At 50.7% G+C, this 14806-nt stretch overlaps 1 protein-coding gene across 1 annotated transcript; it reads left to right on the forward strand.

The window, feature by feature from the left end:
* Positions 1 to 1524: 1524 nt before the first annotated feature.
* LOC107155178 (dual specificity protein phosphatase 18-like) lies at positions 1525 to 9102 on the forward strand. Its single transcript, XM_048794540.1, has one exon. The coding sequence runs from the start codon at positions 7953 to 7955 to the stop codon at positions 8517 to 8519; it is 567 nt and encodes a 188-aa protein (XP_048650497.1). The 5' UTR covers positions 1525 to 7952; the 3' UTR covers positions 8520 to 9102.
* Positions 9103 to 14806: the final 5704 nt, after the last annotated feature.

A 14806-nucleotide genomic window follows, 5' to 3' on the forward strand; every position in this document is an offset into this window, starting at 1 on the left:
GAATGTTGGAAAAGAAAGAGCTGTGGCCCCCACATCTGTGACCAGAAGAAAAGCTGGGGGGAAAAACAGAGGCCAGACCGGCTTGTCCCTGTAGGCAGCAGGAAGACCCAGGTAGCCAAGATCAAGTGTGTGTTCAGAATGGAAGCTGGGTCGGGGCAAGCCTGGAGATGAGACTTCTCAGGAGGCTGTGATATGTGACAAGAGAGCAAGAGGATCATGTCAGACTCTAGATGCAGCCATCTTGTACCTGTAGGTGCTGAAGGGCTTAGGGTCACCAGGCTGGGCAGGGTCACAGCAGGACCTGGAGCTTAGGCCCAGGAACTTCCTCCAGCACCAGAATGGAAACCAAAGAGGCAAAGAAGGAGAAAGGAGATGGGGCCGAGGAGGGAGGGCAGAGGGAGAGCCTTTAGTCGGGAAAGAGGTGGCCGGATGATTCCTACAGGCTGCTCAGACTGGTGGCCCCAGAGTGGGCAACTATGGAACCCGGGAGTGAGAAGCTGTTTCTTCTTCCTCAGGTCAGAGTTCCAGCACCAGAGAAGTTCTGTGCTGGTCAATACTGCCTTGGAGGGAAGTGCAGATATGGGGCAGCCATGAGGGCCTGGGGACGCCAGACTCCTGGACACAGCCCCACACAGATGCTGGGCCAGTAAGGCTTGACGCAAACTGGAACACTGGTGTCCCCAGTCTATTTTGGGAGGTTTGGCCAGAGGGGGTTCTGCTTTGGCCCTGGAGTAGGTGTTTGGGGCCCCTCCCCTCCTGTTCTGAGCGGTCCCTCTAGGTTGGGTGCAGAAGGGAACTCAACAGCCGGCTGAGATTAAAGAGCTGAGCAGAGCAGATCCCAGCAAGATGGAGGGGAAATGTCCACTGGCTTGGAAACAATGTGTGTCATGCCTGGGTTAGCTGCTGTCTTCTCCCACCCCAAAATTATTGAGTGAATTACCCCCAGATTTTACTATTACCCTTAACACAGATTTCAAGATTAATTTTTTTTTAACTTTCTACACTTTGTGTGTACCTACTGTGTGCCAGCACTGTTCCAGGCCCTGGGAAAGAGCTGCACTTGAAGCTTAAGTTCTGATGAGAGTGAGGAAGAGCAACTAAAAAGGGACTATTGAAAAAAAAAAAATCAGGTAGGAAGTGCTAGAAAGAGACATAAAGGACACCCTTAAGATGATTTCACCCAAGGACATATAATTGGAGCTGGAATGAAATGGGGACTGCACCTTGCAGATGTCTGGCGCAGCATGGTCCAGGCAGAGGAAGGAGCTGGCATGACAGGGAGAGGCCGGGTTGGGAAGAAGGCAGAGGGTGGGGTGGGCAGCTCGCGGGGGCCTCCCTGAGCGGCTTTGGTGGAGCCCTGGGGGAGTTCTGAGCAGAGTGGAGATTCAAACTGCCTGAAGTTTGAACAGGACCATTCTGGCCCCTGCAAGAGGGGTGGGGAGAGTAGAGACTGTGAGGAGAGGGGCAGGGCAAGGGGGAGACTGCGAGGAGAGCGTCTGGTGGTGTGGAACAGGGGAGTGGTGGATTTTGAAAACAAAATGAATGGAAGAGGGTTGTGGGAGGTGAGAATCTGGAGGTAGGCTGCTACTTGCTAAATGGGGAAAACGAGGAGGGCTGGCGTGAGGAGCCAGGATTTCTACCTGAGACCCTGCCAGACCTCAAGTGCAGAGGTAGAGCCAGGGGTAGATTGATAAGTCCAAGGCAGGTGCCTAAGCCAAACTTCTCCTGGAAGACACTTGGTCCTCTCTCCCTTTTCTTCTGCCCCACTGGCCCTTAGGTCTCACTGCCCACAACTGAGAAGTTTACATGAAGTAGAAGCCCAGCACTTGAATCAGGTGTGATTTAATGCCCTTTAAAAACCAGGCACACCAGGTTCAGGGGTGCACACCAGTGCAGCAACTCTGGAGGTTGAGGCAGGAGATTGCAAGTTTGAGGCCATTCTCAGCAATTTAGCAACATCCTGTCTCAAAATAAAAAGTAAAAAAAGAGCTCGGATGTAGGTCAGTGGCAGAACGCCTTTGAGTTCAATCCCCAGTACCCCCAAAAAATCAGGGTGCAAGGCTCTATTAGGTTGCCTTGGGCATCTTTTCTTGGAGCACATAGCCACGTCTTGCCCTCATGTCTCATCCTCTTCTTTCTGGGATGCCAGTTGCCCATCTTCCAGCCTCTCTGGCTGAGAGCTGCCCCTTGCCTGCTCTCTGCACAGAAAGGAACCAGGCTGACTCCAGTGGATCTTGTTTGCAGCCATCCCCACCGCGCTATTGAACTTGAGTTTCTTAGTACCCTTCTTCCCCTCACTATCCCTCCATCCCCAGCATCTTGTGATCCCTGGAGACCCCTCAGGACCACCAGTTCCCTGCAGTCTATCATCCTTAGGGACATTGCTAAGGATCTATTGCCCATAGCTTCTGTGCTCCTGAGAAAGGAGAGCAGAGCAACCCAGAACCCAAAAGTTTATAAACCAGTGATCCAAGAGGGAAGCAGGCTCCATGTGGCCAGAGCCCAAACTGTAGGATCTCTTGTCATTAGACACAAGGCTTTGAGTCCAACCCATATCTCATTTGCTCATGGCTTACAGAAAGGAAAAAAAAAATGATGGGAATGGTGGTACATACCTGTAATCCCAGCAACTTGGGAGGCTGAGACAGGAAGATTGTGAGTTTAAAGCCAGCCTCAGCAAATTAATGAGGCCCTAAAAAACTTAGCAAGACCCTGCTTCAAAAAATAAAAAGGGCTGGGGGTGTTGCTTTGTGGTTAAGCATTCTGGATTCGATTCCTAGTACCAAAAACAAGAAAACAACCTCTGAAAAGATTGCCAGCTTCCTCCAAAAGCATTTACTAATTGAACATGGGCCTATAGTGAGCATGTTACCATGAAGGTCCCAGTCTAAGACCTGCACCTGGACACGGCAGACAGAGAGCTGATTTGCACCAAATCAAGACCTGAAAGGGGAGTAGAGGTCACCAAATGGGACTTTCTGTTCGGTGCTTGTATTATTCAGTGCTTGCACCATTCCCAAGGCAACCCCATTCTGCACTGACCAGGCTCTGGTGGAGTTCTCTTTTATATAGTGAGCTGAGGTCTGTCTCTTAGTGTACCATCTGCTCATCCTGCCCTCTACCCACCCAGCTGACCATCTACCTGCCTACTCCCAATGCATCCGTTTATACAACCACTTATCCATCCATCTACCCACTTCTTATCCTCCCCAACCATAGATCCAGCTGTCTACCTGTTGATCTATCCAGCCACCCAGCCACCTGACCACCCACCCATCCGTTGACAGTCTTCTCTTCCACTTGTTCCCATCCTCATGTTCACCCACCTTTCCACCAGCCTCCCATCTGTCCATTCTTCCAGTTTCCATCTGACCATCACTTACTGCCTGCCATGCATGAAGCCTAAGCACAGACTTAAGAACAGGTCTGGCCTTTTCAAGGAGGGACAAGTGGCTCAATGTGGGGAAAGCACATGAAAGGCAGGAGGGTGAGAACTCAGGCTGGAACAAGGGCCAGATGGTGACCTTCGGGAGGCGTCAGGAGCTAGAACTGTCTGACTCAGGAGAATTTTGGAAGGACAGCAGCACTCCAGTACAAGCCTGCCCTATTTTTATGATTTCTCACTTCCCATACAAGCCATGGGTTCTGCCAAGGACTGAGGCCTTCCTGAAAGAGTGAGAAGCTGGGTTATTTTTGAAGGTGCTTATTATGATGGCTGGACCTTGGTTTGCTTGTCTAGAAAATGGAGATCATTAACCCTTATTTGTGGGACTGTTTAGAGGACTGGAGATAAGAATCCCTGAGAGACCTAGCATGGGGCCTCCTGCATGGTTCCTGTAGGCCACCTGCCCTGGGACTGCAGGCATCCCTGCTGCCCTCAGTCCTTTCCTCCGCCTGCTCCTTTCAGGCACAGGACTCCCATGTGCAATGGCCAGAGTTCCTCCTAAAGCCACATAGGCAGAAAGGATAAGGGAAGCAAGGAGCCAGTCCTGCGGCTTGCTGGTCACCTTTGTGTTCCTTATCCCTTCACCTCCAGCAGCAGGAGGTGAAGTGACTTGGGCAGGATCCTCCAGGAAGTGGAGGAGCTAGGATTTGAGCACAGGCCTGTCTGGATTTATTTATTTATTTATTTTTGGTAGATGGAAACAATACCTATATCCCATTTATTGATTTATGAATGCAGCGCTGAGGATTGAACCCAGTGCCTCACGTGGTAGGCAAGTGTTCTACCACTGAACTACAACCCCAGCCCGAGGCCTGTCTGGTTCTAAAGTTGCCTTCTAAGCTGCCTGCAAGTGGGGGTCCCAGGCTCTTAGGAGGTCAGAAGGGGAGAAGAACCCGCACAGCAGAGGCTTCATCTGGCTTTCTGGGCCTGGGATGGTCTGGGTTGGGGGCCAGGTCAGAGAATAAGTAGGTTCCTGATCTGTAGGGCTGGGGAGAAAGGAAGTTGGCCTCTGTGGATGGCGTCAGGGGCCAATAGGACCTGAGGTGAGAGGAGGGAGGCTGCCAGCTAATTGCACCCTGCAAGATACATCTCCCCACTTCCTGTTCAGGTGGTGATTAAGTAGGCCCAGGAGGCACTAATTTCTCTGGCTGCTCAGATTTCCTGCCAGACACCGCTGTAATTTGCAGGCCTGGACTGTGTGTGGCAGGGGCCTGGGCAGGCTGATTCTGTCTCTACTAGGTCAGTCCAGCGGCACCTTGACCACATTCTCCAGCTCCTCCATCTTCCTTGGCATGAACTGCAGATTATTCCAGCCACAAAGGCCCTGAGTTTTCAGAGGGCCCTGACCCCCTCTTCCTCTCTGTCCCCTATTCCTTGCCACCTCCTTTTCCAGCACCTCAGTTCAGCCCACACTGGTTCTAACATATAGAGCTGAGGTTTTGGCATAAGCAACATCGGGTTTGAGACCCAGAACCACAACTTAACTTGCTCTGTGACTCTGAGAAGTTGCTTAACTTCTCTGTCCCTCAGTGTCCTCATCTATAAAGTGGGGATAATGTTAGTTATATGTGTTAAACCCTTACCACGATGCCTGACATGCAAGTTAATATGACTGTGAGCACTAATTCTGGTTTTCTGAGTGAACTGTCCATTTCCACTCCCTCACAGACTTTTGTGAGCTCCTGTTCTGTGATATATTTGGGGTTGAAGGATGTACAGATGAATAAGATAGGATTTTTCTCCCAAGGGAGCGCCTTACTGTGGGGCAGGTGGACTACAATAGAAATCTTTTTTTAAATTTTATTTTTATTGACAAATAGTAATTGTATATATTGTACCATGTGATGCCTCGGTACTTTTAGGTATTGTGGAATGAACACATTAGGCTAATTAACGTGTCCATCACATACTTCTTTTTTGGTGAGAACATATAAAATCCACTCTTTTAACAATTGTGAAATAGATGATACATAATCGCTAACTATAGTCACCTTGCTGGGTAATAGATCACCAGAACTTATTCCTCTTACTGGCACTTTGTAGCTTGGACCAACAAAACCCCTTCATGGCCCACTCCCAGCCTCTGCAAAACACCCTTCTCCTCTAGGGTAGAAATCTTGGCAGCACACCTGTGAGAAGCACAGGGCCGGAGTGCTTGGGGACAAAACAGGAGATCTATTCTGCTCGGATCACTCTGCTTCACCTTGGGAAAGCCTGTCCACAGGTGATGCTGGGGCTGAGTCTGGAGCAGGGCCCACAGGGCTGGAAGGGCAGGATGGGTATGCAAGAGGAGAGACCTAAGAGGCAGAGGCCCTCTGGAGGAAGGGAAGGTAGGTGAGAAAGAGAGGGGCTGGCTTGGCAGGCAGAAGCCAGGTGGAGAGGGCTGGGCTGGACTCGACCCCCAAGGTATTAAGGAGGTGAAGCAGAGGGTCCCTTGGGTTTCAGAGGAGCCCATCTGTAAGTAGCCTGGAATGAGAATGAGGAAGTGAGGAGGCTGAGGTGGGGGCCCTGCCCCAGTTCAGAGGCAGGGAGCAGGGACTCTGAGGATGGAGAGAAGGGGAAGGGGCAATTCCTGGTGGTTCACAGAACTTCCCACGAGCTCCCTGTGATTCCCGCCTGGGTGACTGGGTGATGGGGCCTGAGCTCAGTACACCGTGACCGCTGGCTTTAAACTGTCTACACACCTGCAGAGCCAACGAAACTAGGAGGCCTGCCCTTACCCATAAATCCTTCCGAGGGCAACTGTGCTTCATTTTAAAACAAACTTCACAGTGTTACTATTGATGTACAAATTTAAACTACTTTATAGGAAAAAAAGAGCTAACTAGCCCTGAACTGGATTTCTATAGTCTAAAACCCTGTCCTGACCTTGGCTATCACCTGCATATGATGATGATCAGTGAGTGTGAACTGTTGGCCCCTTTCCACCTGATGCCATTTCCTGTGCCCACACCCTAGCCACAGGATTGGTCCTCTCATAAGTCACCATCCGTGTCTACACAGTGTTTCATTTGCTTTGCAAATGTCTGCCTTCTCTGTCTTATCACTGAACCTGGCCCACATGGCTGGGTCCATGGGCCAGCTGGTCAACCCAGGCTCCTCAATGACCTCTGCAGAGCAGGCAGAGTGGAGCCCCCACAGTGCTCTGCAGACAGTGACCTCCAGAAGGGTTGTCTGAAGCCAGGGTTGGGGACCCACAGGGTGAGTCTTGGGTAGCCTGTGCTAGGCTGGACCTCCCTCAGTCCCACTGACTGTCCCTTGGGCTCTGCTTCCACCAGTGTGGGTGCTCGGCTGCCAGCCAGAGGACCAGCCTCTGTCTGCTATGGGTGTCCAGAGCTCCTGACCCCAAGTGGGCACAGCCAGGAGACACCTGCTGCCATCTCCTAGGCACTAAGTGGGTGGGATCAAGGGCCTGTTGGTCCCCTCATCTGGCCAGAGGCATTGGCATTTGGGCGTCTGGCCACCCTTTTCTGGTGCCATCTGGATGGTTCTTTGTCTCTCCTGCCTTCTCTGTCTCCTCCTCTCTTATAGCAAACCCTGCCCAAGGCATGCAGGTCCCTGTTTTTCCACATCCCCATGGACACTGAGTAGTATTTTCAGTTTGTTTCTGCCAGTTCAATAGATGTGTAATGGTATCTCAAACTTGTTTAAATTTTCAGTTTGGATTACTAATGCAGCTTTGCATTGTTTTCATGTTGCTCCTTACTGTGCGAGTGTGTGGGCGTGTTGGGATTGAACTAGGACTTGGTGCATACTAAGCCTGTGCTATACCACTGAGCTATGCCCCAAGTCTCCAACCTCCTTTTCCTGAGTCTGACTAGGAACTCATGGATTCTTTTTCCAATGGGTTTTAATTCATTCCATTATTCTTTCTGATGCTCAGAGGTTTGTTTTGTTCTAATGCAGCATGATAACATTTTGATCATTATTACTTGCTATAATTTATTTATTTTGGTGCCGGGGATGGTGCCCAGGGCCTTTGCTAGGCAAATGCTGTACCACTGAGCCCCTGCTGCAGTCCATCATTGCCCCTTAAAAGAGCTCTCTGATTTTCCCCACCATATATGGATTTTTAAGTATATAACATGTTTCAGAAGCTTTAATTAGCATTGCACTAACTTAGACAGTGTTGTCTTCTTGACTGCATATTTAGTCCTCCCAACAGGAGCAAAATATTAACATTAAAAATAAACTGGAGTGATTTCGAAGCTGGTAATTGGTTAAGTCGGAGCCCAGAATGGAAGCCGAGATTTCTCTGAGACCTGAGCAGCCGACTCCTCTCCTCAAGGAAAAACCATTTTTATGGAAACCAGATTGCTGGGCCCGTGGAGATTGTGGTCCATGCATCGAAACTGGTCTCTCTCCTTGAGACCTTTGGCTGGGGATAATTGGTGCCACTTTTTCATCAATGAACCCCCTCATACTCCTACTGGAGAGAGTTTAGGGACACAGCTTAGCAGAAAAATGCAGGCCTTCATGTGTCACCAACTGCTGACCCACCGCCTTGATGACAGCACCCCTGTGCACCTTCCCAGTTCAGTTCCAGGAGCCCTCAGTCAGCGGCCTCTCCCAGATCACCAGAAGCCTGTACATCAGCAATGGTGTGGCTGCCAACAGCAAGCTCTTGCTGGCCAGCAACCAGATCACTTCAGTCAGCAGTGTCTCGGTAGAGGTGGTAAATACCTTCTGTGAGGATATCCAGTATACACAGGTGCCTGTGGCTGATGCACCCATCTCGAAGCTCTATGACTTCTTTGACCCCATTGCTGACCACAACCACAGTGTGGAAATGAAGCAGGGCTGTATATTGCTACACTGTGCTGCTGGCATGAGCCGCTCAGCCACTTTGTGCCTTGCCTACCTCATGAAGTACCATGCCATGTCCCTGCTGGATGCCCATACATGGACCAAGTCATGCCGGCCCATCATCCGACCCAACACTGGCTTTGGGGAGCAACTCATCCATTATGAGTTCCAGCTGTTTGGCCAGAATACTATACACATGGCCAGCTCCCCAGTGGGAATGATCCCTGACATCTATGAGAAGGACATCTGTTTGATGATTCCACTGTAAATCATCCCCTAAGCCCCTGCTTTGGGTCAGTGTACAGACCTGTTGTTGGTCCTATATCAGGATCTGAACTTGAACAATCTTTGTCGATACAGGAATGCACCAGATGATACCTTTTATAAGGGGAAAAAAAAAAAAAAGAGAAAGTGATGCCACAGCTTTCAACTTTGTAACCCATATCTTTAAAGATTACACTCAATTATTAGAGGTAAAGATAAGTTTTTTACCCCATGAGTGGGACAGGCCATGGCTGCTAGTCAGAGGGTGAAATGAGGCAGGTGGTACACTGGACAGAGACCAGAGCCCCAGTGCCTGGAGTCTGCTGCGTTCCCTAGACTGAACAACTCAGAAATGAGACTGCTCAATCCCACTTTGCTCCTTCAAACCCAAAGCCAGAGCCTTAAGCATGGCACCCTCTGAACTTTTCACAATAAGTGCCAACCTACTGGATAAGTGGCCTTCAAATAGTGCTCTAGGAACTCTACAGGCCCCAAACAAACCACATCCACCAGTGGCCCTACTCTAGTTTTCTAAGATCAGGTTAACACAGAAGATAGTTTTCAAATAAACATTCCCCTGTCATAAACTTTTTAAAAATTAAAAAAAAATAAACTGAGCTAAATTAATGCTTAATATTTAATGTATTTTGTTTCTATAAGGATAAAGTCCTCTTTTCCCATTGACTTTTTTTTTCTTTCTAGCTGCTTGTCACTAGCATATAGGAATGCAATTGATTTTTGTAAATTTATCTCCTTTTTCACCACTAGTGTGAACTCATTTATTACTTCCAGTAATTTTCTGGTTGATTTCTTTGGATTTTCTCGTCAACAGTAACATTCTGTTCAGAGGTAATTGCTTTGTTATGCCTTCTTTCTCACGTTTCTGAGTCCAGTTGCTTTTCCTTCTGCGATGGGAGCCACCAGTGTTTCTAGAACTGGATAAAAGGGGTGGGCACAGGAGACATCTGTCCTGACGTGGCCAGGGTAGGGGGGTGGCATGCTGGGACCTTGGCCACATGGCACCATTGTGAGTCAGGAAAACAGGCTGGGCAGGTGCCTGGCCACAGCTGCCCTGAAGGCTATCCCCAAGGAGGATGGACCCTGGAGTGGTCGAACGCTGGTGTTGCTGTGGGAAGGGGTCAGGTGTAGAGGGAAAGGGTCTGGCAAGGGGTGTCCAGTGTCTGGCTGTGGGGTCAGGGGAGGTGGTCAGAAGCAGCAAAGCAAAGAGAACGGACAGAATGTACACAGATGGCTAGAGCTGACCTTGGGTAGTCATAAGTTGCTGGTGAAGCCCAGACAGTCCCCACCCTCTGCTGTGGTCTTGGACAGGTTGGTGGGGGCTGGCACAGGCAGGACCCCATCATACTTTTCTCCTTATTTTTTAAAACAGGGTGACTATAGCTTACCACCGTTAAGTAGCATGTTGCTACTTGAGTTAGAGTTATATCCTTTAGCATGTTAAAAAGACCTCCCTTCCATGTCCCTTCTCCTTTTTTTAGTCTTACTGAAGAGCAGATGGTATATTGTACCAAATGACTTCTCAACATCTATTAAACATTTTAATGATGATTGCTGTTTTCCCAGTTTATGCAAAGAATTGCATTTGTTGAGGCAAATTTCAGATTGGCTGGACATGGTCAAGCGCTCATCCTCTACCCCTTCCACACCTGACTTTGGCCACCCAACACCTGGAATGGGAGCGATATTGTTCGATAAAGGAAAGTCAGGGTGTGCCTGCCAGGTGACCTTGGGAAGAAGCTACAGATGTACAATACAGCCTGACCTCCCAGCCCACAAGTGCTCTCCATTCCCAGCCTACCCTGGGGGAGCAGGAAGGGTCATGGTTTCTGTGGTTCTCTGAGGACAGGCATGGAACCTCACAAGGGCATAGTCAGTGTTACTTGGACGACTGAGTGAGAGAATCAATGCAGGACAGGGGGACTAGCCCAGAACTGGGAGCCCAGGTCCTCTGCAGCTCTGCCCCCTGAAGTCTTGTGATCTGTCCTGTGATCTGCTTCTGGAGGCTGCCAGAGGAAAGTTGGAGAGGCAGAGCACTTTGTGACCAACTATTCAGGTTCTGGGGCTGGAGAGATCATGGATCAACGCCCAGCTTGCCGTCTTGCTGGCTCTGTGAGCCTGGATAGCTCTCCTCACTTCTTGAGCCTCATTGGTGGAAGTGGGGCTGCAGCCATGCTCCACGAGTGGGTAACTTTGTGGGTGAATGAAAGGATGAGGGGAAGCATGTGGCACAGCTCCTGTGGATCTTCAGCACCTGATGTAGGGGAGTAACCATCGGGGCCTCTCTGCAGCTTTAGGAGCATTTAGAAGAGAAAGCACTGCACTGGTTGTAGATATGTGAATCTCTTGGTAGGGAGAGATAAGCATCCGAGTCCAAGTGTCACCAGAGGGGTTCTGAGGAAGTCCCTACAATGGGGAGAAGGGGACTCAACTGGGCCCCAGGGAAGAATTTGCCACAGGAAAGAATTTCAGGGCACATCAGAAAATAAAGCATTGCTAAATTTGTTCTATGAAAGAAATCAACTGGGCAGTGTGCATTCAGAGAAAGACACAGTGTGGGCGTTCCAGAGAGAGACGCGCTTTGGGGGCTTCGGGTTCTTCTTTGAAAGGAAACCTTGTGAGGCTGTGCAGGGGAGGGTATGTGTGCTGGGACTCCCCGGCGAATGCTACTTTTTGATTGTGGACCACAGATCTTCTCTGGGATCTTCAGGTTGACCCTGTCTCCCCTACCTGATCAGTAATGTTTAGAATGTACCTGTATTAAAGGTTTCTTAAAATACATTTCTTGTTTTATCTAATCTGAAGATACATTGCGTAGGCTAACAATTGCTATCTATAGTCAAAATAAGGTAATTTTCATAGTTGCATGAATTTTCAGTACCTCTAAGACTGGTAGATTTCCCAGGAATTTGGGAGGAAAAACAGGTCTGGGAGTAGGTCTGCTCGTGGGGTGTTTAGGTGTGCAGCTACAGCCTCCTTTCTCCCTCTCTTTATTTCCTCCATCCTATCTCCCCAGAAGCCACTGGTAGGGCACTCTAGGGGCTGGTTGACCTGCTGCTGCCACCGTGTGGCCCCAGGTTGTTGTTGAGGATGATGATGGCAGGGAAGAGCACCCGCCACTGCAGACACCGGGCAGATAGAAAGGGGGGACCACCTAACAGAAGAGGGCTCACCTCTGTGAATTCTCACTTCTTCGCTTCCTGGCAGGTCCTTAGGCCCTTTGGCCTCAACTCCCTCAGTTCTAAGATGGGCTAATAATAGAAACTGCTGCATAGGCGTGTGAGTTATGGCTGGATTAATACTCGCAAGGCTCCTCGAATATTGCCCGACTCAGGAGCTGTTCCTAAGTGCTGCCGGGTGTCCTTATCATGCCTTCATCACCACCACCCTTACTCCAGGAGCTCGCAGCCCAGTGAGGGCTGACAGAGCTGGGGAATGTGCCACAACCCTGGAGGGACCGTGGTCACTGTGGGCGGAGTCTGTCCAGGAGGGGGTGGTGGCACAGCCCCCCCATTTTCACTACTGGTGCTGGGACTGTTCCCTCCACCACCCCTAACACCTAAGTGCCCTGGTAACAGTCTCAAAGAGCATGTCCCAGCTGAAAGATAGGGAGGGGGGCTGGCTGAAGTCCAGCCTCTGACACTCTCTTTGGGGGCGCTGCTCAATCTGGAGTCCCTTCCCTGGGTGTCTCTAGGGGGCCTTTGAGATGCCAGGGTCCCTCACTGGCTGCCAGACTCATCAGGTCTTATTGGGATGACTAGGATGGGACCCTGTCCTCATCCCTTCGACCTTGAGTCCAAGAAGGTCCAGGATCAGAGCGCTGGCTCAAGCCTTGCTTGCCTTCCTGGTTTAGAAAATGAGGCCAGTACCCTCCCTTCAAGGGCTGGTAGGAGGATAAATGAGGTGAAGGGTGTGCTGGGGCCAAATGCCTCTGTCCTTTCCAGTGCCCTCTTGCCTTGGCCCTCCTCCTCTGCCCGGGACCTCCAATCTAGATGCTTTCTTTGGGGGAAGAAGTCTTAATTATGGATAAAGGCCTAAATCATGCATGAGGCTTCTTGCCTCTGCTTTTTACTGCTGTGCTTGCTGGAAAAGAAGCTTGCCTCTGCAGAGAGCGCCCTCGGAATGACTAGGCTTGAAATCTCGCCCCACCGTGGGTTCTGCTGGCCCCTAAGGAATTTCCCCAACTGACTGGGGGTCCTCTGCATGGGGCAAGTACTCAGACGACAGGAAAAAGTAGAGAGGATGAGGGAACAAGGAAGCCCAAGACATGAGCCCCTGGCCTATCCCCCTGGACCCTACCCTGATCAGTGCTGTAGGAGGGCTGCAGCAGGTTGGGGAGTCCAGAGCCAGAAGCTTCTTCCACCTGGGAAACTGCCTGGTCCATGGAGATCCACCCCATGTGCCTTCTCCTCCCATGCGATAGCAGTGTGAGGTGGCCAGAGCCACCTGACCCCTTCCACAGGCTCAGGGAGGCATTTGTGAACCTCACTCGGGAGGCTGGTGGTGAGCCTGTCTCTCCTTTCCCTTATTTAGAAATCCCACAGTGGGCTCCCAGACCTGGTGGCCTTTTTCTTGTTCTGTTGACAGTAGCAACTTTGATATTTCTGGCCAGAGCTGCCACATTTTGCTTTGTTTCAAAAGTCAAACCTCAATTTCCTGGGAGGCTGTGGGTATTCTGCTTACTTCCATTTTCTTGGGAAACAAGAAGGCTGGCTGGAAGGAGTTTAGATTTGAGTTTAGTGGAAGCGACTGTGCTGGAGGAGGACACCCCAGGCAGACATTCCCATTTCATGGCTAATAGTGGTGTTGAACCCCTGGAGTGTGCAGCAGCCTTCATGCTACTCAGAGAATCAGAGATGTCCACAAGGGACCTAATGCCAAGGCCAGGGCTGGGTGCACACAAGGGGCTGCTCTCCCAGGTGCCTGGAGTGTCACACCTCCCCTGCAAAAGCAGTGTCCAAGGACAGATGTCCGTCCCTTACGGGGTGAGTTCCCTACCCCCATTGCCTGGAAGCCTCTCCCAGAGGTGGGCCCAGCCACAGCCTCACCACTCCCAAGCTTCCTGCCCCAGCTCCCCAAGGTTCCAAATGGTGAACCAGAGTGGTCTCCCTTCAAAATTCTGGACAGGTTCCACAGAGGTCAGCTAGAACTTTGTTATCCCAGGTATGGTCAGGGGACCAGTGACATTGGCACTTCTCAGGAGTTGGTAGTAATGCAGGTTCTCGAGCCCCAACCCAGACCTGCCGAATGAAAATCTGCACTTAAATAGGAGTCTCAGTATTTCACAGACGGTCCATCAGAAGCCCAGAGTGGACATTCTCCATGTCTTTCCCTCGCATGGAGTTAACAGGGCCTTGTTGCCCACCCCATCTCCATTGCTAGCCCTGGTGCTCTGTGACCCAGCTACCCACTCCCTTATGGACTTCAAGCTCATATGGGACTTGGGTCTGCCTGGTCAGCTTTGGTGGCCCTGGTGTTGGCTAGGTCATTGAGAGAAGATGCCTGCTGTCCAATCTTGCAGCCTTCCCTAGGCCTGGTCACTGAAGACTCTCCCTCACACTCATCCATGGGCTACCTCTGTCCTCCTGTCACAGATGAGTTTCTTTCTTCTGCCACCATAGGGAGGAGTCAGTCCAGCCACTGCCATCCTTAGATATAGGTCCGTGTCATTAGTCAGAATAAATGAAAGGAAACCTTTTTTTTTTTTTTTTTTCTGTAGAATCTATCTGGCCTGGCCAGAGAGGAAACTGTGAGCTCTGGGGACTTGGACTTGTGGTCAGGAACAGACCCTGAAGTATCATCCCCAGCCAACTGAAACCCACCTGGAGCTCCTCAGAGTCTACCCCTTTACTCCCCCTCCTCCAGGACCTTCATTCAGGGACCATCCCCCCATCTACCCAAACCCCTGAGATGGAACCTCACTTCCCTCCCTGCCTCAAATCAAGCAAGCCCTGCTACTAGCCTGACACTCTCTCCTCAGCTCCCTCCTCTCTGTCCCCCACATGGCCCAGGTCAGCTTGACCTCCTCTTCTGGACTATGATGGCCTCGCTGCTGGTCTCCTCACCTCCCTCGCTCTGCATTGTGAGTTTCAGGCACCTTCCCAGGTGCACATCTGCTAGGCTGGGCCTCTACTAAAATCTCCACCACCAGAAGGGAGTATCCTCCCCATTTGTCCTTCGTGGGCAGCCTCCCCCTGCCCTCCAGCCACCGGAGCACCTGGTGGTTCCCCAAACTCACAGGCACCCTCAGAGCACGGCCCTGGGACTCTGCCC

The sequence above is a fragment of the Marmota marmota genome, unplaced genomic scaffold (genome assembly GCF_001458135.2).
Source record: "Marmota marmota marmota unplaced genomic scaffold, marMar, whole genome shotgun sequence".
Classification (NCBI taxonomy): domain Eukaryota; kingdom Metazoa; phylum Chordata; class Mammalia; order Rodentia; family Sciuridae; genus Marmota; species Marmota marmota.